This window comes from Lutra lutra, chromosome 13 (assembly GCF_902655055.1).
Source record: "Lutra lutra chromosome 13, mLutLut1.2, whole genome shotgun sequence".
Classification (NCBI taxonomy): domain Eukaryota; kingdom Metazoa; phylum Chordata; class Mammalia; order Carnivora; family Mustelidae; genus Lutra; species Lutra lutra.
In genome coordinates this window covers 78,777,655-78,800,179 of record NC_062290.1, presented here as the reverse complement: position 1 = coordinate 78,800,179, position 22,525 = coordinate 78,777,655, and the positions used below count along the sequence as shown (strand labels likewise).

General features: G+C 46.7%; 1 protein-coding gene across 7 annotated transcripts in view; it reads left to right on the top strand.

The window, feature by feature from the left end:
• Positions 1-22,525, top strand: part of ASTN2 (astrotactin 2) — a 1,447,326-nt gene that overhangs the window by 693,502 nt on the left and 731,299 nt on the right. For 4 of the 7 annotated variants that reach the window (XM_047699295.1, XM_047699293.1, XM_047699292.1 and 1 more), the window contains one exon: positions 9,283-9,470. The exons of the other annotated variants lie outside the window; for them this stretch is intronic. In XM_047699295.1, coding sequence (XP_047555251.1) covers positions 9,285-9,470 — 186 coding nt within the window. In that variant the 5' untranslated portion in view covers positions 9,283-9,284. The remainder of the gene's footprint in view (positions 1-9,282; positions 9,471-22,525) is intronic. 7 annotated transcript variants of the gene reach the window in all.

Here is a 22,525-nt window from a genome sequence, read left to right as displayed (position 1 = left end):
CGTGATGCATCTACGGACATGTAACCTGGTCTGACATCAGAACCTTACAGACTTATAAAATGTCCAGATTATAGACTCTGTCTGCTTACCTTGTCCAGATCCCTGATAAATGAGGAGCATTAACTCCCTCCTCACGTGTGTTCTCTTAACACCCTGTGCATGCTTTCGTGGCCAGTACCAGAGGATTGTCCCCTTCATTGATCTTCCTTTTTCTCCTCTCTTAGATTGTGATTTTCTTGAGGGCAGGGAACTCATAAAACGTGCAATGAGTGATGCATTCATTCAGCAGACATTTATTAGGTACCTACTGTATGCTAAGCACTGAGGACAGCAATTAGCTAAGCAGACACGATCTTGCACCAGGATCGAATGAATGATTGATGGGTAAACGGATGAAGAAACCGAAGGAGGGCAGGATGGTGTGTTGTTGCTGCTTAGTATCCATGGAGGAACATCCGTCCCAGAATGGAAGGTCCGTAAGGGCAGCAATCAAATTGGTCTTTTTGCTACAGGACCTAGCACTGTGCCTGGCACATTTTAGGTGGTCAATAAATATTTATGGATACTATATTACTTTTTTGAAGATTTTTTTTTTAAGCAATCTCTTCGCACAACGTGGGGCTCAAACTTACAACCCCTAGATCGAGAGTTGCACACTCTACTGACTGAGCCAGCTGGGTGCCCTATGGAAGTTAGATTCTTGAATGGTGGGGATAATGAGTGCATTTGCTTTGAGGACGAAGTGTGGGGCTTTGCAGATTTCCGAACACATTGCTAGGCATGGCTTTATTTCCTCTTAATTCTATGTTAGGTGTGATATGAGTAGGACAGCTGGCTCGAGTTTCTTCCTGCCACACACACACACTTTACAAATAAAGAAAGAAAATCATCGAGGTTTTCATTTATGGTATTTGGAGAGCTTCATTAGCCTCTAAACTAGGGCTTGGTCTGATTGCATGAAGGAGCCCGAAGTGGGACCTAATATTTCTTATTCTGCCTGGGAGACAGCCTATAGTTAAGACACATCAGTCCCCTCTTTATGTCCTTCTCTGCAGGCCTGCTATCTAGCCTTCTGTCTCTGTTTCCTCTATAATGGTGAGCCTCTGCCTTTTCTACTGGCTTCCTCCCACTGGACCCTTTGCACACCTGCAGTCCCGCCTTTGCTTTTGTGCCATTCCTCCATCCACCGTGCCCTCTGCTACATGGCCACTTGTTGAAATCTTGCCCATCTGTTAAGAATCCGCCACAAAGAAACTTTCTAGATCCAGCCAGAAGTCATCTCCTCTCTTTTAAGCTTTCTACTTTGACTTCTAGTTATTTATGACATGTTTTTTCTCCATTCGTTGGCCCAAGCTCCTGAGGCTAGAATCCTTCAATGCCAGATCTCAGAAAAGGTTGGTTGACTGAATCTTTAAAGTGAGCATATATCTGCAACTAACACATGCAGAGGTAATGTATATTCAATGTAGAAAATGTAGAGAAAAATGAATCAGATCATGATTAAAATCACCTCTGATCTCACCATTTGAAGAGCACTTTCTTGATGATCTGGTATATTTTGTTACAGTCTATTTCTTTCCAGCCATATATATATATATATATATATATACTTATGTCTAAACAGAACCACGGAATTATCTATTTTCTATATAAACTTCCTGTCTATCTCCATGAGAATCGCAAACTCCTCGAATGTTTAAAGTCTGTCTTTCTCTTCATTTGCATTCTCTTGGGTGTCTAAACTTGAGCCAGATGTTAAATAAATTTCTGTAGCGTTGCTTTATGGGAATCAAGCCATCATGGCTGCCCTGAGTTGGCATTTCTTCTTTGTGTCCTCTTGGAGTGCCCACTTGAATTCAGATAACGGGGACAGCCCAGCTCAGCTCAGCTCAGCAAACATTTACGGAGCCCTCTGCCCTGCATTTGGCAACTGTCTCAGGCACTCGGGTACACAAATGGCTCTGATGTGTCCCTGCACTGGAGTCAGTGAGAGAGGTCAGCTGTATAAACATACCAGTTTTAACATGGGTAAATACCAAACACTGCATAGATAAATACCAGAGACCAAGGCAGTGGTAAAATAGGGTGTTATAATAGTGCATATGAAGTGAGACGTAACACCTATAACTGGAATGCTTAGTGAAGACCAAGATCGAAGCTTATCTCATTTAATTATCTCATTTAATTCTCATGTTATCTCATTTAATTCTCAAAAGAACTCTATGAGGTGGGTCTTATTATCCTCATTTGACAGATGAGGAAACAGGCACAAATAAGGTAAAGAGTCTGTCCAAAGACACACAGGGGAGCTGGGATTCAAATTCCAGTAGTTGGTCTCTCAGAGTCTGTGATATTACATAGAACACCATATTCCCTCTTTATGGAAGTGTAAAGGAATGTCTAGCTCATATGGGGGTCACTGAGATCTTCCAGAGAAGGTATGGGGTTGAGTCGCAAAGGCTGTCCCAGCCTCTGAAGAGGCATCTTCAGTTGAGGCAACTAAATGATGTGCTATAAAATTAAACTGATTTCTCTTAGCCTTAAAAGAAAAAAAGGGGGGGGCACCTGGGTGGCTCAGTGGGTTAAGCCTCTGCCTTCGGCTCAGGTCATGATTCCAGGGTCCTGGGATTGAGCCCCACATCTGGCTCTTTGCTCAGTGGGGATCCTGCTTCCCTCTCTCTCTCTCTCTGCCTCTCTGCCTACTTGTGATCTCTCTCTGTCAAATAAATGAATAAAATCTTTTAAAAAAGCATCTTCAAAAACATTGAATTAGGAAAGAGCGTAGTGGATGTGGAGATTGCATGAATATTTGATCAGATTTAATGTGTCAGTGCAGGGAAAGGAGTGAAGAGAAGTAAGGGAGGGGAGAAATGCAGGGGCCAGGCTCCTGAAATTAGATTTTATCCTGAGGGGAGTCAGGAGCCATTGAAAGATTTCAAGCAAGAAAATGATGTGGTCAGATTTACAGGTTAGAAACTTAATCCTGGTAGTCATTTGCATGATGGTTGGAAGGAAGCCTGCAGGTAAGCATGCCAGGTCGGACCTTCCAGGTGGTCTCCACTGGCCCCTTGAGATCCATGTTTCACCCTTTTCTCCCTGCTGAGGGCCCTGGAAGGCTGACCTGTATGATTTGCTCTACCCTTGGGTGTTTGGTTGGAGTTGGCCCACGTGAGGCACCTGCAAGAGATTAGCAGGTAGAGGGAGAGTGAGATGGGGGCATGTATTACCCCACCACACCCATGATGGGCCATGCCTTGTCAGTAGCCAGCATATTCTACTGGAGGTCGAAGCTCCTGTCTGGCAGTCCTTTCCAACGGCTGTGGCTGTTTCCTGGTTTTACACATCTCCCTCCCGTCATCCCTTCAGGCCTAGGGTGGTGACAGCTGCTTGCTGTTGCCAACCTTGAGATGCTCCAACACTGGTTTGCCTTAATTCTACCCGTGATGATTAATTTTATATATGTCAACTTGACTTGGCTTAAGGGATGTCCAGAGAGCTGATAAAACATTATTTCTGAATGTGTCTGTGAAGGTGATTCTGGAAGAGACGGGCCTTTGGATCAGTAGACCAAGTAAAGGAGAAAGGCCTTTATCAATGGAGCTGGGCATCACTCAACCCACTGAGGGCCTGATAGAACCCGAAGGTGGAGGAAGGGCAGATTTGCTTTCTGCTAGAGCCGGGACATCCATCTTCTCCTGCATCTTCTCCCAGCACTCCTGGGTCTTGGGCCTTGGGACTCAGACTGGGATATGTACCATTGGCTTCCTTCATGCTCAGGACTTAGGTTTGGACTGGAACTATGCCGCTGGCTTTCCTGGGCCTCCAGCTGGAAGGCGGTAGATTTGGGGACTTTATGGACTCCATAACCATACAAGCTAACCCTTCATAATGAGTCTTTTTCTATGTATCTCTATATGTCCTGTTGACTCTGTTTCTCTGGAGAACCCTGACTAATATACTATCAAAGTCTATAAACAGGCCCGTCATTAAATACTTCTCAGTGACCTCACTGAGTGTGTCTTCTCCTCTGGGATGAGATCCTGACTGGCGCAAGGCCATTTGAGGTGTTCTACAAGAGGGATGATGAAGGTCGGCATCAAGGCAACCTCTGTAGAGATGAAAAGGAGGGCGTGCATGTGAGATCTGTTTCCCAAGGTCACTCAGCGGGATGACCCCCATGAATGCCGGAACAGCTAATGGCAAGGGCGGTTGAAGTCAACATCTCTGCCTTCCTCAGTTCTTTGTACCTAGGCAGTGAGTTCATCTCATGTAATGTCTGCTCCCCACCCCCCCGGGTGAAGCAAAAGACTATTTGCAAACTCATCAGAAGCGCTCTCCGGCCTTCTGCGAATTATCTGCTGGAGGGTCAGCGGAGCCGTGGAATCAGGAGGCGGGTTAGTTAGCCACTTGGGAGATGTTACCAAGATGGCTGGTGATCAGAAGAGCTGCTTATTTTCATAATGACCTTCAGGAATTAAATAAAAATACAATGAGTGCCATAGATTAGGAAGAACAAGCCAATTAAAAGCACAACACGCCTTCGGGAATTTTTATTTCTTTTCCAGGAGGCTGAAAGGCATCTGTGGCTGCTGAGGCAGGATGGCGGTCTACCCAGAATCACTGATGAAGGCTGATCCTCTTGCTTGGCTTTAGCGGGGCGGTTGAGGGGATTTGAGCCTATTGAATATTTCACGAGTTGCGGCCCATGGGGGGAGAACAGAGAAAGGTGAAAAGGCAATCCCTGTGTTTCTTTATGATTCCAATATAAAACCTCGCTCTCTGAGGTGAGGGAGGGAGGCAGGCGCTGGAGTCAGCCTACCGCCGGAAGGCATGGTGCACCAATTCTCCCACTTTAATATCTGCTGTTTCATTTTATATTCATCATGTCAGCATAATCTGCCTTTATGGGAATCGTCTTGGTTCCCGACCAAATGCGTTTAGTCCCCCTTTTGCTTTAAGTTTGATTGTAATGTGACTTGAAGACTTCAGTGAAATGTTTATATGGAAGGACTTGGGGAAGAGAAAGCGGAAAATGCAATTGGAAAATCAATCAGCAGGGAATTTCAAGAGCTAGCCTTGGTTATGCTAGTATTACTTTGACCTGTTTTTAATGGACACGAGACTGGCTCTCTGATCAAGTGTACTTCGCTGTTTCCCGACCGCACACCGAGGAGAATATACTCTGTCGCTGGGATTCAAGGCCCTTAACCCTGTGTCTGGAGTATATTTCCAACAGATGTCCCACCACACTCCTTACACGTGTGGCTTCAGTGCCCTGAGATCCTGAACCACGCAGGCCGTCTCTATGCCTCCTTCTCTCCTCTGAAAGCCAACAATATGCCCATTCTCTGTAACGCTCATGGTACCATGTGTTTAGAGTAGCTCTTTGTCTCTAAGCTAGGAGACTCCTGTCACACCTTCATAGTCTCAATGGACCTTTACTTATTCTTTCTTTAATTCTGTAATGAGGCTTAACAATACCTTCATAATCTTATTATGGGTGTGTGTGTGTGTGTGTGTATTCATCATTGGCAACTTAGTAATTTTTCACTGAGCACTGGTGTGCCAGGCACTTTTAAAAGCACTTGAGATATGGCAGGAATGAAGCAAGGTCTCTGTCTCCTGGGGGGACAGGCTTTAAACCCATGTTTCAGAAAATACATATGATTCATTTCTAATAGTGATAAATGCTATAAAAAGGTTTTGTAAAGGGGATACCATAGAGCATAGATGTGTGTGGAGAGGAGAATTGCAGCTAACCGTGGCAGAGCCTCTTTGAGCAGGTGTCACTTGGACTGAGAGGCCAACGCCAAGAAGAAGGTGACTTAAAGGTCTGGGAGGACAGTTCCAGACAGACAGGACAGAGAGTTCTTATGCCCTGAGATGAAAGTGAACCTGGTCTGTTTGAGGAACATGTGTGAGTCCTGCAGGGCTGGAGCACATGAGGAGAGGATGGTGGTAGCAGGTGGGTCAGGATAATGTGCAGGGTCTGGGGCCGTATTACATGGGCAGGTGCGCATGTGTGGGCACTGAGATGCCAGCTGGGGAGTGGGGAGAATTTCTGCCACTAAAGGGTTGAGTTTCCTGAAGGCAAGACTGGGCCTCATTTCCCTTCATGTTCTGAGCTACTAAAGTGCCCACAATTGAGTAGGTCCTCAACAATGTGTGTTAGATGAGTGAACACACACATGTGAATGAATGAATGAATGGATGGATGAACGGATGAATGAATGAATACAGGAATGAATGAGTGAATGGTGAAAGACTACATGAGGGGATGAGTGGTGAATGAATGAATGAGAGAATGAATGAATGGTGAATGAATGAATGGGGGTAAATGAGGAAATGAATGAGTGAGGGAATGAATGAATGAGGGAATAAATGAAAGGATGAATGAATGAATGAGGGGATGTGTGAATGTGGGGATGAATGGCTGGTCCTTCTGCTTCCACCAGGGCAGTTTTCTCTCTGAGGCCCCATGGCCCTCCTCCCCACCTCAGCAACAGTTTTCTTCCTTTGTAATAGAGTGAGTCCAGAGCCGATCTCTGTGATTCAATATTTACTGTGTTTCACACACTGTTATTATCATTTAATGTTTAGTGTCTGCTGACTGTGCACTCATCGCTGTAGCAAACAAAGAGCTCAATCTAGTTTTGGTTCATGGGCTAATTTAGTCAAGGAAGAGGAGATGTTGCAAGAACCACCAGCATAGTAGCAATTGTGCGGACCGGACATCTACTGGGTCCAGCTGGGCATCCGTTCACCAGTGACCTGAAGTGAGGGGCTGACTCTGGCTGCCCCTCTGTTTCCTGATCTGAGCATGGCGGGGGGCGGGGGAGGGGGCTTCTCTGGTGGTGGGATCTTGAGCACAGGCTGCAGAGAGCTCCAGGAGTGAAGACTGCAGATTTCGGCAAGCCTCCCTGTACTCGCTGCATCTCCTCGATCCCAGGCCGTGGCAGTCAGACGCGGCTTAGCCAGGGCTTGCCCTTCCACTGGCCCATGAGACCTTCTTCATGAGCTGCTGCACGAGAGAGCTATTTGCAGGGCAACCACTAGCCTGGGGCTCTCTGGGCCTCTGGTTCCAGGCTTTGATGCAAGGAAAGAAACATGAGTGAGGGACTGAGCACGCTCATTTGCCATAATGTCTTCACCTTGCCTTGGCCCAGCTGGCTGGCGGCCAGAAGAAGCTGATGCCAGTGCTCGGGTGCTGAGGCCCGGAGGTGGGGCGGTAGGGGGAGAGAAGTCACTGGAGAGAGACCCGCTTCACACCCTGGGCTCCCAGCCAGTCTCCTTCCCCAGTGTCCCACAGTGAGCTCTTGGTGTCCTTTGGGGCCCTGTGTCCTAATTACTGATGAAGTCTTGTGGTTATCTCCTTCCCCACTTGACTCTTGGCACAGGAGGTGAAGCCCAGGCGGGTTTTCACTTGGGCTCATAACTTACTACATTCAGGTCACCTTGTCTTTTCCTTGGAATGAGGTAGAGGCTGTTGAGGGTTTCGAGTCGAGGAGTGATGGGAGCGAACAGCCTGGGCCAGGAGTCCTCCGGCTTCTGGGTGAGAATAGACAGAAAAGCGAGGGAAAGAGCCAGAGGGGAGTCCTGTTAGGAAGCCCGTGTAGCTAGTCAGGCAAGAGAGGGTGGTGCATTGGCCCAGGTGGTTGCAGGAGAAGAGTCAAGAAGGGATACATTCGGGGTGGCATTTGAAAGGTCTCCTAGTGGACTGGATTAGGAGTGGGAGAGAAAGCAAGCACTCAAGGCTATCTCAAGGATTTTTCCACCACAGCTCAAGGGTGAATTAGATCCTGTACCTGTTAATAATAATAATGATAATAAATATTAATAGCAACTTTTTATAGCCCTTACTAAGTACCGGATGCTCTTCCCTAAGGACTGTTGATTGTGAACCTTAAGGAGTGAGTCTGTGGGGAGTGGGAGATACAAGAATAATTCAGTAGAATTTGGTGAGCAAACATCATCTCTTCAAGGTGACTGTCTTTCCTTCCGCGTCTCCAGGGGCTGCAGAGTGGGGTACAAGGAGAGCTGCTTGGATAAGGAGTTCTAGCTCAGCTTTCCCATCAGTCCTCCTCAAGTGTGTGTGTCTGTGTGTGTATACACACACATGTTAATGAGATCTGTGGTGATTGTGGGAATACTGCCCCTTGGTCAGCTCCGTGTCTTGGGAAGATGGTCCAGAGCCCCAAGCCTCAGACATTATTATGGCTACTTTTCTACAGTGGAGTGCCTCTGTCTCTATGGTAACTCTTGCTTGAATGAAGTCTTGGTTATTCTCCAGGAACCACCCTTCCTCTTTCTTCATAAGATAACATGATAGGCCTTCCTTCTAGGACATTTCCAGGGTCGCAGTCTCTCCAGGAGGCAGCATGATGAAATGATGGTATGATCTTACTGTGGGGACCACCTGTGCTTGCCAACGCTCCCATCCTTCTCATTCAAGAAGAGGCTGTGTTGGTATGGTTATATTGGAAGGAAGTACTGTTAGAAGAATAATTTAAAGACCAGTTGGTGGAGGGCGCCTGGGCAGCTCAGTCTGTGAAGAATCAGCCTTTAGCTCGGGTCATATGAGAACACTGGGCTGGAGTAGTGTCTTTCCAGATACTTTTAAGCCAAGGAAACTTGGGTGCCCGCACGCCCTTCCTGGCCGTGCAGTATATATACTAGCAAAAGAAAACGGAGCTGCTCTGACCAAAGCAGGAGAAACAGGCTCCGATCAGCCCAGTTGCCAAGCTCTGTTCGTAAAAAGGGTAATCCTGAGGCTCCTAGGCTGGGCCAGATGTTCTCTCAGGCTTTTCCAGCTCTGAGGTTCCGCAGCTAATGCTGTGCGTACTTCTAGCTCGGCTTGTGAAGGAGTCACACTCTGAGCCCCTGCTCTGCTCAAGGATGGAGACATCCTCCCTTCACCTTCTTCCATCTCTGTGCCCTCAGGAGAATGGAGGCACTTGCGTCTCTTGCTTAGTTTGATTTCCATGCGTTGGATTTAGAGGCACGAATGTCCTTGCCATGGACATTGCTTTCCCCAAGGGCCCCCGACAGACCTGGGTTCAGATTCCGCCTCTGCCACTCTGTTGCTTGGGGAGATTCTCGGTCTCAGGTGACCCATCTTTGAGGGGAAGTGCGGGTCTCCGGCTCCCAGGCTGGATGTAGGGAAAGGTATCCAGGTGCAGAGTAGGTGCCTTCTGAGCTCCTGACCACGAGGAGCTCCTTGGGGGCCTGGACTCCCGAGGCAGGGCGTGCCGCTCACCCAGCGCCTTTGGTCTTGTCTTGCAGAGATGTCTGGCACGGCAGCGGACATCTCGCTGGTGCACTGGCGGCAGCAGTGGCTGGAGAACGGGACCCTGTATTTCCACGTCTCCATGAGCAGCGCCGGCCAGCTGGCCCGGGCCACCGCACCCACGCTGCAGGAGCCCTCAGAGATCGTGGAGGAGCAGATGCACATTCTGCACATCTCTGTGATGGTGAGTGAGTGGGGATGCGGCGAGGTGCCAGGGGTGGGGGTTGGCGACGGAGAGGTGAGGGGCGACAGAGGGAGGCGGGGGCTTGCTAGCAGAGGGAGGAAAGAACTACCTGAGCGCGAGAGGTTAGAGTGATCAGCAGAGGGTCAGGTGGAGTCTGCGGTGTCCCTTGGACTGACGCGTACCCATCCATCATCTGTCAGCTGTGACAAACTAATCGTGCTTCGGAGAAGAGAGGAAAGGGTCTCCCGCTCCTTGGCCTTTTGGCCGACCTCTCTGGGAATAGCTGTTTAACATCTGTCGCGTGCTTAGCCTGTTCCGCGGGGCCTGAGGTTCAGTGCTCCAGAATTCAACGCCTTTCCAAGAAGGTCTGAGCAAACACAATCAGAACAAAGTTGGAGCAGGGCTTCCCTTTCCCAAGTGCCCTTGATGTGCCAGGTACTTTGACCCTCACGAGACCCCCCCTGCAGTGTAGAGCGTGCATGGTGGCCCTTGGGGTGGGGCTAGGCATAGCCCCATCACACGTGGAAGCCCCTCCACTGCCCTCATGTTACAGCTGTGAATATTGAGTCAGAGGGGCCAAGACACTTACCCAAGGTCACATGGCGAGTAAGAGATGGAGCTTCTCTTGGGTACTGGAACCCCCAAGCATGTCTGGCTACAAATCCTGAACTATGTCTTCTTCACTCTTTCTCTCAGTGCAAATATTTATGCAAATATATATATTTGCAAATATTATGCAAATATTTCTCTCAGTGCATCTATCTAACCATGTATCAGGCACTGTGCTGGGCCCCTTTGTGGACATGGTCTCATTGCATTTTCTCCAAGAAAGCATGAAGTCAGGCGTGTCACCTTCACGTGACAGATGGAGTTATGGGCCCAGAGAGGGAGGCAGTGGCCTTCCATCTCTGCAGGAGCCATGACCTGGAGCTCTTGGAGTCTGCTATCCCTTCAGAGAAGGCTGCTAGGGCTTAAGTCACTTGAATGGTGGTCTAAAATGCATGTAGGCTCATATTAATGGTTTCTTTTAAAAAACTGGAGTTGATGTCTCTGTATGGTAGATAGGGAAAAACAAATTCATTATGCAGAATGTACAGGGTCTAATTGGCTCAAGATGAGATCAGATAATAGCCATGAGTGACATCCCCCCAGTACTTTTCACTCCTCAAGACATTATTTTCTCTTTGAGCACAGCTCTTTCTGCCAGATGCATTAGGGTAGGAAACGTTATTCCCAATCTATGTGTGACAGAGGTATGGTGCAGAGAGGTGAAGAAATTGGCAGAAGGCCACTCAGCACAGTAGTGTGACTGCCCACCCCTTTCTTTTCCATCTCAACAGCCAACGGTATTTATTGAAAGTCTCCAGTGGGGCCGAGTTTTGCTTTTGGTCTTGGTTCTTCTGATTCCTCTAACACTGCATTTGATACTCTGATGAGGGCTGAGTAAGAGCTTGGAAGTTTTCTCTTTTTGGAAAAACACACACATAGCCCAGCCAGACAGCAGTGTTAATTTTGGACCTAACGCATGCTCGTCACGTGGAGGAACAAATCAAGGCCTTTGTGTTATTCATGGAATGAGTGTGATAGACTTTTCCCATATATATATTTCGCAAATGATGCAGCCACATGCCAAGCCCAGTGCGTGCCTGCATGCTGACTTCGGGGAGCAGGAGGTGAGCACTGCTGTCTCAGGGCCCTCGCTTGAGTCCTCATGGGGGTGTGGGACCCCACCGGATGCTAAGAGGGCCTGATGGGGCGTGCCTTCCCGTTTTCAATGTTTGAGAGTGAGACTTTGTTTTGACTAATATTGGTTAAGCATGCTGTGTTTGGCACCACGCTGACTTACATACATCCTTCCCATAACCCAGTAACCTAGATGGTACCATCTCAATTATAAATGAGCCCTGAATGGGTTTTCTCTGCTTCCGGGTTCAGTGTTAGTTCCACTAAATCACACTCTCTCCCCAAGGACTGGAGGTGTTCTTTACCTTTTTATTCTGCTCCGTGAGTTCCGCTTAGAAGGAAGAAGTCACTACGACGCACACGAATCTGAAATTCCCTGTAACTGAAGATGTGGCTGGCAGAGGAGCCCGGGTGGTGGTTGGCACCTGGCCCTCTCTGCACACGCACTAGAGTGGCCCAAGGCTACCACCTTGTGGTCCCTACAGTTCTTGTCCGCCTTCAGGGCCCCAAGATCTGGATCTCACTTGTCCTCGCCTTGCCCCCAAGAGACAGAGTCCTGTCCAGGAAACTCTGAACCCCAAGGTATTCATGATCGCAGCCTGGCTTCTCTGAGGTGGGACACACCAGCCCCCTATGCAGAAGTAGGGTGACATGGAGGTGAATAAGCACAGACTCCAGAGCCTGGCGCCTGGATGTAAAGTCCCACGGTGCCACTTACCACTCTGGGGGATGTGGGACAAAGGTTTAAATGCCTCTGTGCCTTGTTTTTGTCATCTATAAATGAGGGTGCCACCAATACCATTTAGGAACACCACGTACCTATATCAGAGGAGCTTGGCATGTAAGACCCTTAGCTCTTGTTCTTATGGGCACTTTGCTTGAAAACTTTACGATGTGTTTATTATACCCTTTCATTTCATAAGTAGATAAACTGGGGTCCAGATATAGACTCTAAGGTGTCTAGGATCTCCAACCCATCAGCGTGGCTTGGCTTAGAGGGCATGCCTCTCGGTGGCTTCGATAGACTCTGTCTTTGCTGATCTGGCCACAGACAATTCAGCAGGAACAAAAGGAGGGTTTGCTGACTTCACCCCTAAGCATCCGTTCAAAGTGGCATTCACGCTGGCTGCAATCTCTTTCCCCATTTCACAAATGAGAAACTTGAGACACAGTGTGTTTATTTGAGTTCCGTGCCTAAAGCCACGGGGCTAACAAGAAGGCAGTTCTGGGACCAGGCTTTTCTCAAGATTTGAAACTCATGTCCAAGTTACTTAGGACAAGGTGGCTCCTGGTCTCTCAGATTTTTGCACTGTTTTCATCTTTGGTGAAGGTTTGAAATCGTTTGTGAGGAGACCCAAGTTGTCCAGTCAAATGTCAAAGAAATGCCAGGGTCAGTATTCTGCATTTCCTTTTGTCAGGACAAACCTTCTGTTCACCCATGCAGGGCAGCGAGCTTCGGCTAGTCATTGGAACGTGCTACAATCCATGCCTACTGGAGTGGACCCAGCATGCCCTTTAGGCTTGTTAATTCCTGAGCCTGAGATATTAATAAAATCAGTAGCTATTGGTGTGACTTGTTCACCCCAAGATTAAATGGTAAACCCAGTATTTCACTCTATATAGGCTGATTCCAGATCTTGCACTCTTAACAGTGCAAATATAGACCACCATTCCTCTTCTCTCTGCATCAGCTGATGGCTTAAGTTATAAGATCTTATGAGCAAATGCTTGTAGACTCCCTCCTTATGTGGAATCCATGGGTAGGTCAAGGTGTGGGGGTGGTTATGATTTGGAAGTCAGCTCCAAGGTTGAACAGTATCTCTGCTGGTTGCTTTATGACCTTGGTCAAATCAAAATCATCTTCTGTAAAACTGTGATAATATTCTCTAATTCTGAGAGTTTTTCCAGGTACTGAATGAGTTTACACATGCCCATGTACTGCACAATGACAATAATGGCCACCATCATCAAGGACTTTCTGTATGCCAGGCCCGGTCTAGGTGTGGCACATGCATCGTTCCATTTAATTGTTCAAATACTCTGTAAGATCGATATTCTCATTTCCCTCATTTACACACGAGGAACCTGGGGGTTGATAAGGTTTTGCAGCTTGCTCAAGTTCATACCACCAGTGGGTTCTGAAGCTGGGGTTATGACTCTAGTCTATCCAGACTGAGAGTCTTTGCTTTCGGGCATAATTCATTTCCTGGTATTCTGTAAGTGCTCAAAAAGTGGTAGCTGTTATCAAAATGATGGCTGTAATGACAACACTGGTGACAAACATTGGTGATAAATGTTGAGAAAGGGGATGAAAGGAAATTTTGGGCTTGATATGGAGGGAAAGAAGGTCTTTGAGAACGTATTTCTTTCCAAAGGACCATCTCAAATGCTGTAGATTTATACTGGTGGTCCCAGTGAAGGGGCAGTGACAAGGGACCAGCATCCCTGTCCATGGCCAGAACAGACCTTTCCAAGTTTTTGAGCTGTCTGGTACTGGATTGACTGAGTCATGAGGGGTAGTGAGTTTCTTGTCTCTGGGGGTATGCAAGCAAAGGCTAGAGGCCCTATTCATCAGGATTTTGAATGGAATAACTGTTAAGTTAGATGCGTATTGTGATTCTTTCAAACTTACGGATCTATGACTCTATGCCATAATAATATATAGAAAAATACTTTGAGGATTATAAAATGCCACATAAATTTAAGAAATTATTATTACCATTCTCAATCAGAGGCTTTGTTTAAAGGATTTGTGTGATATGGGGATAATTCTTTTTAAAGCTTTCTGTGAAAAATGACTTTAGATCATTTCCCCAACCATTCCAGTATTCATTCACAGCATACCGTGCCTTCCTTAGTTCATTGATTTAATCACTCAATCATGCAATGGTTTACTTGCCTACTAAACCTAACAATGACAATCCTATCTGCAAGAAAAGGAAAAAAAAAAAGAGCTTTTAAAAAGTCAACCACAAGCTCAGAACGAGCCAACTCTCTGGGCTCTGATTGCTAAAAGTGGCTCCACATTTTAAGTTGCGTTAATGAAAGATGAGTTTTCTGAACGACTCGTTTTAGAGGTTCTGGAGGAGACCTGAAACAGTGTGTTTACTTTTGGGAATCGCACGTTCAGAGAAACAATAGCTGGAAAAATGATGAGAAAATAGGACAGTGAGGCATCGTAATGGTACCAAGAGCTGCTGTAATGCTTCGTGTTCTACTATCTGCATGTATTTAACTCATGCAATTCTTTAAATAATCCCAGTTCAACAGATACCGTGGTTACTCCTGTTCTACTTTGGAGAAAACGCAGACAGAGGATGTAACTAGTGTGCAAGGACTGTTGATCGGGGTCCCCGGGGTCACATCCTGGCCCCGTAACTGACTGACTAGCCATGTAACGGGGGCCTCTTGGCTCCCTGTGCTTCCATTTCCATATCTGGAATGGGGTGAGGTTAGAAGCACCTGCCTACGGGGGGCTGTTGGAAGATGCTGCATGGAAAACAGATATGTTAGAGCCTGACAGGGAGATGTTAGGATTCTGCTCCCTAGAAGTGTGTTAGTTTCCTAGGGCTGCCGTAACAAAGGACACAAACTGAGTGAGTTCAGTGTATTTTTTCACACTCCTGGAGGCTAGATGTCTGAGATCAGGATGTGGGCAGGGCCATGCTTCTTGTGAAGGCCCTAGGGGAAGGTGTTCCAGACCCCATCCCCCAGCTTCTGGTAGTTTCTTGGCGTATGACAGCATAGCTCTGATTTTCACGTGGCCTTCTCCCTGTGCGTGCTTCTCTGTCTGCGTCTACGTTTTCCACTTGTTATTAGGACGCCAGTTACATTGGGTTGGGGTGTAGCATGATGGCCTCATTGTAACTTGATTGCCTCTCTAAAGCCCCAGTCTCCATAGAAGGTCGCATTCTGAGGATCTGGGCATTAGGAGTGCAACATCTATTTTGGGGGAGGGGGCAGTTTCACTAAGTGCTATCGCTGTATTATTTATAAGCAATGTCATTGAAGAATGCCCAGGGCAGCCAGGGCAGGGGAAGCTAAGCTGTTACAGACTGCAGGTCCCAAAAGCCTTTTGAATAGGACCCAGAGTCATGGGGAACATCCCATAGGGGAGATTGTTTTAGGAGGGAAGGTGATAGAAATCTAGTGATGGAAAAAACTTGTGACACGTGGATCCCAAGAAGCTATAGCCTGGGACTCAGGTGTCCCGGGCCTGCCACTCACATGAGGCATGACCGTAGGTGGATCATGTCTCTCCTTAGCCTTAAGATCTCCATCTGTAAATCGAGATCATCAAGCTTGTATCAGTTGCAAGACATAATGAAGTTTGCCAACACAAGTACATTTTTATGTAAGTGGGCCATACCGCATGAATCCCATTTATTTTTTTTTTCAGAAAGAAGAATTTTAAATCATAAATACATTTATGAATTTTTCAGAATTTGAATCACATGAACTCGTAGCTTGGCCTTGACTTGCCTCAATAACAAGGATTCAATAAAAGCCTGCAGGGGCTCTAGCCAGCTTAGGAGAACACAGGAAGAATGAGCCAACTAGGAAGTATGGCTTGCCTCCCACAACGTTTAGGGACGCAGCCTCGTGAAGTGGAGACCACACAGTGTGGTGTCAGGAGCCCGAGTTTCAGGCTGAGGTTCTGTTTCCTAGCGGCTGTAGGAATTTGGAGATCTTTACCTCTTGTTCGGTCATTTGCAAAACTGGAAATAAAATTAAAACAATCACATTGAGCTGAGACAATGCACATGAAAGATCTGGCTAGGTTTCCCCAAAAGCAATAGCATTATAAACTATGGTTGGAACGTTGGGGTTGAAAACACCTGAGACCTGGCTGAACCCAGCTTTTCTGGACAAGTCAGCCTTCACGTGTTCATTCCACAAACCCATCACTCTGAATCCTGGTGACGGAGCAAACCTCACTTTATCGCTCACGCACCTTCTGTGTTGGCATCTGCCTTCCTGTGACTCAGCTCTGCGTGTCTTCTCCTTCCAGAACTTTGGCTGAAGGGGAGCCCCAGTCTGAGACCTTTGGTTTCCATGGCAGGGGGAGTGAGCCAAAGAACTGGCAGGAATCTAGGATTAAGCTAGTGCTGAGATGGGGGTTCTCTCACATTCTGTGGCCAGGGCCAAAACACACCATGTGACCAAGCCCACACTGGACCAGGGGAACGAAGTCCTTTACGGAGAATGGGCATGTGGGCAGTCACAAATGGCAGTGGACTATACCCCACCTTCATTTTACAGGTGGAGGAAATGAGGCCAGAAAAGGGATGTTCTGCATTCTGATCAGCCCATTCATCTGGGCCAACAATCAAGGCCAGACAGAAAATCCTGGAGGTGACAAGAGGAAACCTAGAAATGGGGCCCAGAGGCAGTGGCTTGGACCCTCTTGCCAAAATGGAATGCAGGATAGGAATTAAGAAAGGAAAATTGTATATAAGTAAAAAACAAAACAACCTGCATCATGTGAGACAGAGGGAGACAGAGAGAGACAGAGACAGGAAAAATAGACATTTGTTAGTATTTACTGAGCACCTCTTCTATGCTAGGTGTGTGGAAACTACCAGAGACAGAGCAAAACAAACCGAGAAAAAGGCAGCCAAGGACAATGAGAGAGATGTAGAAAAATACAGGGAAACTGGCAGAAATAGAAGGGAAATGATTTAGCAATAGAAGCAGAGGCAGGGAAGGAGGAAACAGAACAAAAGGGAGGGAGGAACCACACAGCGAAACAGACCCCAGAAGCAGAATGGGAGGGGCAGACAGAACCCAAGCCCAAGAAAAGGTGGTGGAGGGGTCTGGGAGAAGAGGGGGCTGAGGGGGAAGTCAGGGGCACACAGGGAAGGACCCAGCAGAGACAGGGAGGTGGGTGCCAGCAGGGAGGATCTGAGAGGATGCAGCAGAGGGGAAGGTGGAAGGAGCTGAGGTGCCAAGACCTTGAAAAGAGAAGGGGGAGGGGCACTCCAGAGACTGCAGGGATGGGGGAGGGGTTGCAGAGATGTCTAGTGGGGAGTGGATAGTAAGCAGGCTGACAGAGTGGAGTGGTCTGTTTCCTCAGTGCTGGCTACTTCCACCTTTACACTCCAGCTTTTTTTTTTTTTTAATAGATTTTATTTATTTTATTTGAGAGCAAGAGCAAGAAAGCAAGAGAGTGCATAAGAGTGTGGGGGAGGGAGGGCAGAAGGAAAGAGAGAAGCAGACTCCCCACTGAGCAGGGAGCCCAGTGTGGACTCCATCCCAGGACCCTGAGATCTCGATCTGAGCCGAAGGCAGAGACTTAACCGACTGGGCCACCCAGGCACTCCTACCCTCCAGCTTCTTCTTTTTTTTTTTAAATTAACATATAATGTATTATTAGCCCCAGGGGTACTGGTCTGTGAATCACCACGTTTACACATTCACAGCATTCACTAGAGCACATACCTTCCCCAATGTCCATAACCCCACCACCCTCTCCTTACCCCCCTACACCTTGTAACCCTCAGTTTGTTTTGTGAGGTTAAGAGTCTCTTATGGTTTTTCTCCCTCCCAATCCCATCTTGTTTCATTTATTCTTTTCCTACCCCCCAAACCCCTCACGTTGCATCTCCATTTCCTCATATCAGGGAGATCATATGATAGTTGTCTTTCTCTGATTGACTTATTTCGCTAAGCGTAATATCCTCTAGTTCCATCCACGTCATCACAAATGGCAGGATTTCTTTTGATGGCTGCATAGTATTCCATTGTGTATATATACCACATCTTCTTTATCCATTCATCTGTTGATGGACATCTAGGTTCTTTCCATAGTTTGGCTATTGTAGACATTGCTGCTATAAATGTTTGGGTGCACGTGCCCCTTCGGATCACTGCATTTGTATTTTTAGGGTAAATACCCAGTAGTGCAATTGCTGGGTCGTAAGGTAGCTCTATTTTCAATTTTTTCAGGAACCTCCATGCTGTTTTCCAGAGTGGTTGCACCAGCTTGCATTCCCACCAACAGTGTAGGAGGGTTCCCCTTTCTCCGCATCCTCACCAGCATCTGTCATTTCCTGACTTGTTAATTTTAGCCACTCTGACTGGTGTGAGGTGGTATCTCATTGCGGTTTTGATTTGTATTTCCCTGATGCCGAGTGATGTGGAGCACTTTTTCATGTGTCTGCTGGCCATCTGGGTGTCATCTACCCTCCAGCTTCTTGTTGCATGTTTCATTTTCCTTCACGACCTGGGGCCTTTATGCAGTCTTCTAACAATGCGGAATGAGTGCAGGGGGTATGCGCGCATGTGCAACTCCGCGTTCATGTTGTTTATTCCTTTTCTCCCCATGCCCTGAGTCAGCCCACGTGTCTGGTGAACTTGGCTTTGGACACAGTAGAGCTTCCAGCTCCCCCTTCAGTTAACTCCCCCTTTTCCACTCTCCTGATCCTCAGAAGACACCTTGGTTTGGTGGAAATAACATTGGTTCGGACAGACAGATGTGGGCTCAGATGGTCTCTTTCCATTGTTGCTGTTTAAAATCCTTAGCCACATTTCTGAACTTCTCTGATTCTTACTTTCTCCTGATTTTGCAGTAAGGCTGTGGGTACCTCATTCGTATGGCTGAGGAGACAAACAAATGCTAAAAGACACATGAACATTTAGAAGAGCACTCAGAGAAGATCCCTTTCTTTCCCTTTGACCCTTTAAAATATTTCCCCCTAATTCACCCTCATGCTTCATCTTCACAAACAGCCTTTGAGCTAAATTGGGCAGGAGTTATTGAGAATATTGACTCTGAAATACTGATAGAAATAATAGACCGAATAAATGAATGGGGCTCTTTCTTACGGTCGTATCCCAATTAATAAATGTAGAAGGAAGAGGGAAAGTAGAAAATCACCATTACGCAGTCACCACTGTAATAATTACTACTGACAAGATCCACTGATGTATACTAAAATTAATGTGTGAAACTTCAAGAAGAAGCAGGATACTTGCAGAATCTCAGAGTATCACCCCTTGGATATTAATTATAGAAGGGAAAATGGTAGCTTTACTCTAGAGAGTATAGTGGGTACGAGTATCAACTTCCCAGGGCTGATGTAACAGGTTACCACAAATGAAGGGGCTTAACACGATAGAAATGTATTCTCTCACAGTTTTGGAGATGAAAAGTCCAAACTCAAGGGGTCACTGGGGTCGCTGTGTTCTCTCCAGGCTCTAGGGGATAATCTACTCCTTGCCCCTTCTAGTTTATGAAGGCACCAGGCGTTTTGTGGCTTGTGGCTACAGAACTTCACCTTCTTCTCCGTATCACCTTCTCCTCCGTATCACCTTCTCCTCCATGTCCTCTTATCTGTTGTGTCTCTCATAAGGACATGTGTCATTGCATTTAGGACCCTCCTGGATAATTCAGGATGACCTCCTTTTGCAAGATCCTTAACTTAATTACATCTACAAATAGCTATCCCCCGCCCCCCCCGCAATAAGGTAGTATTTACAGGTTCTGGGGACAAGGATGTGGACCTTTTTTGGGTCCACCTGTTCAGCCTGGTACATTACTTTAACCAAGTGTTCAAGGTTAATATCACCAGGAATAAGACAGATGGACAGCATGAATGCCCTAATAGGAAGCACTGAGAAGGGCACAATGTCATTTCTGTGTTACACTTGCCCAAAATGCATACCCTCATTGTCATCATGAGAATACATCAGACACACCCCAAAGTGAGTGACCTTCTACAAAATAACTGGCCAGGTCTCTTCAAAAGTGTCAAGGTCAAGAAAGGCAGGAAAGGCTGAGAAATTGCCAAAGATACGAGAAGACTGTGGAGACACGGAAACTCAGGGCTACAAGGGTTCCTGGATCAAAATGGGAACATTAATGAAAAACCTAGTAAAATCCAAGGAAGGTCTGTGGTTTAGTTAATGATATTATGCTGTTGTTAATTGGCTGAGTTTTTTTTTCCTATTTTAAGATTTTATTTATTTATTTATTTAATTGACAATGAGAGAGGGAACACAAGCAGGGGCAGTGGGACAGGGAGAAGCAGGTTCTACACTGAGCAGGGAGCCCAATGCAGGGCTTGATTTCAGGACTCTGGGATCATGACCTGAGCGAAAGGCAGACACTTAATGACTGAGCCACCCAGGTGCCCCAGTCCCTTGGTTTTGATTATTCTTTTATGTGTGATTTTTAACTTTGGAGGAACCCGAATGATGAAGAGGATAAAGGAATTCTCTGGACCAGCTTTGCCACTTCTTGTGAGTCTGTATTCAGAATAAGAGGTTTAAGGACACAGAGTACAGAGTCTGGAGCAGGACTGGCAGGGTCAGAATCCTGGCCTTACTGCCTAACTAGCAGTGTGGCGGTGGTTAAATTACCATTCTGTGCCTCAGTTTCCCCCACTAAAAATGGTGAGACTCATAGTTTCTACCTCGTGGAATTAAAATGAGGTTACATGTAAATTCTACAAATGTTGTGTCATCGACTTCATTGATAAAGCTACTATTATTGTTCCTGTTGGACAAATGATAAAACCAAGGATAAATGAGGAAGTTCAGACTTCCCTATTCTAAGATCACACAGCCAGTGCCTGAGCCCAGGATCCCACCTCAGTTTCTCATTCTAGAGGCGCCTGGCTGGCTCAGTCAGTAGAGCATGCAACGCTTGATCATGAGTTTGGGTCCCCCATGGGGTGCAGAGTTCACTTTAAAAAAAATGTTTCTGAGGGGCACCTGGGTGGCTCAGTGGGTTAAAGCTGCTGCCTTCGGCTCAGGTTATGATCCCAGGATTCTGGGTTCAAGCCCCACATGGGGCTCTCTGCTCAGCAGGGAGCCTGCTTCCTCCTCTCTCTGCCTGCCTCTCTACCTACTTGGGATCTCTGTCTGTCAAATAAATAAATAAAATCTTTAAAAAAAAATTGTTTCCGAGTCCAAGTGATCTCTCTAAGACATTTCTTCTACTAGGGCAAAGAGGGGAAAGGACCTTTCAGGGGTCCATCTCCATACCATTGAGTTACGCCATGTGTTGGTAGGACAGACCTGACTCTGGACTGTGGATAATGACAACTGGTTCTTCCTCATCGTGAATGCTTGGAAGTGAGGAAAACCAACACTTCCAACTTAATTCTCAAAAAAATTAAAATAAAATAAATCCACAAAAAACCCCTCAGCCTATTTAAAACACATCTAGTCCAATGCCCTCATTTTAGACTGAAAATACAGGAAACTAAGCCCGGAGGTCTTTGAGGGACTCGGTGTCTCGTGACAGGTCCGTGCCAGAGCTGGCTTTGGGGGCTAGACTGGGGCACAGCGCACACACATGTCCTTGTGTGTCTGAGTAGGTGGGTGGTCCCTGCCGCGCCGCCCTTGCTAGACGTCCCCCAGCTGTGATCTGTGCTCCACAGAAGGACTCTGGCTACGTGCTGCAGCAGCGTAAACACACAGGTTCCGTGCAGCTCTGTTTCAGTGCCTCTTGCTAAGCGCCCTATCTGCACATCCACCCATACAGTCAAACAATTACCCAATTCAAACTTCTGCTGCTAATGTTCCCCAGCTCAAGGGCGTCTTTAATAGCAAAATAATACTGTTTTTTCTTCCTTCCCTCTCTGTTTTTTCCTAATCTCTCCCCAATGAGACATAACATTAATTACAGCAGTTAACAGAAATTCTGTCTCCATTACTGCCTGCTACCTTTTCCATCTTGGCTTCTGCCTCGAAATTCCTCTCTTGAACGAAGGGAGTTGTGGGGCGGGGGGGGGGGGGTTATGCAGATGTGGGATTGTATTTATTCATCATTTCTCTGCTTACCTCCTTTGTGCTGGGTTTTTAAGCCAAGTGTGTTTTCACCGGGGTGGGGGGTGCATGTGAATACGAATGTGTGTATGTGGTTTGCCTGTGCCTGCTTCCTAATCTAGCTGTCATTTTGAGCTAATTGTGTTGTTTCCTCTTGTGTGGAAGGAAATCTTATCTGTTTTGGATTAAAATTCAATGAAGGTCATAACGGCTGGAAAACTTACCAGACTGCTGCAATTAATGTTCATTTGGCTTTGATAAATTGGAACGTTCCCCTCAATAGGACTGGAGTGGATTTCAGAAGCAATAATTCTTCCATTAACTCAATGATTCCGCCTGTGATGGAGGACCTTGTCCTGCTTTTGTTTGTCATCTGTCACTTGGAGGAGCTGGGCATATGTCGGGGATGATTTATCGGGATTGCAACGCCTGGTGGTATCGAAGCATTTAAAACCACCAATTATTGTTGCCCCTGTAAATTGCTTGGTTAAACAAATTGTGAGGTTGGAATTAAGGTGGAAAAAAATCTTTTGTGCTCCTGTTTCTACCCATGGGTTTTCACGGTTGTGGGGTATTACAAGTTCCTTTCAAGGACC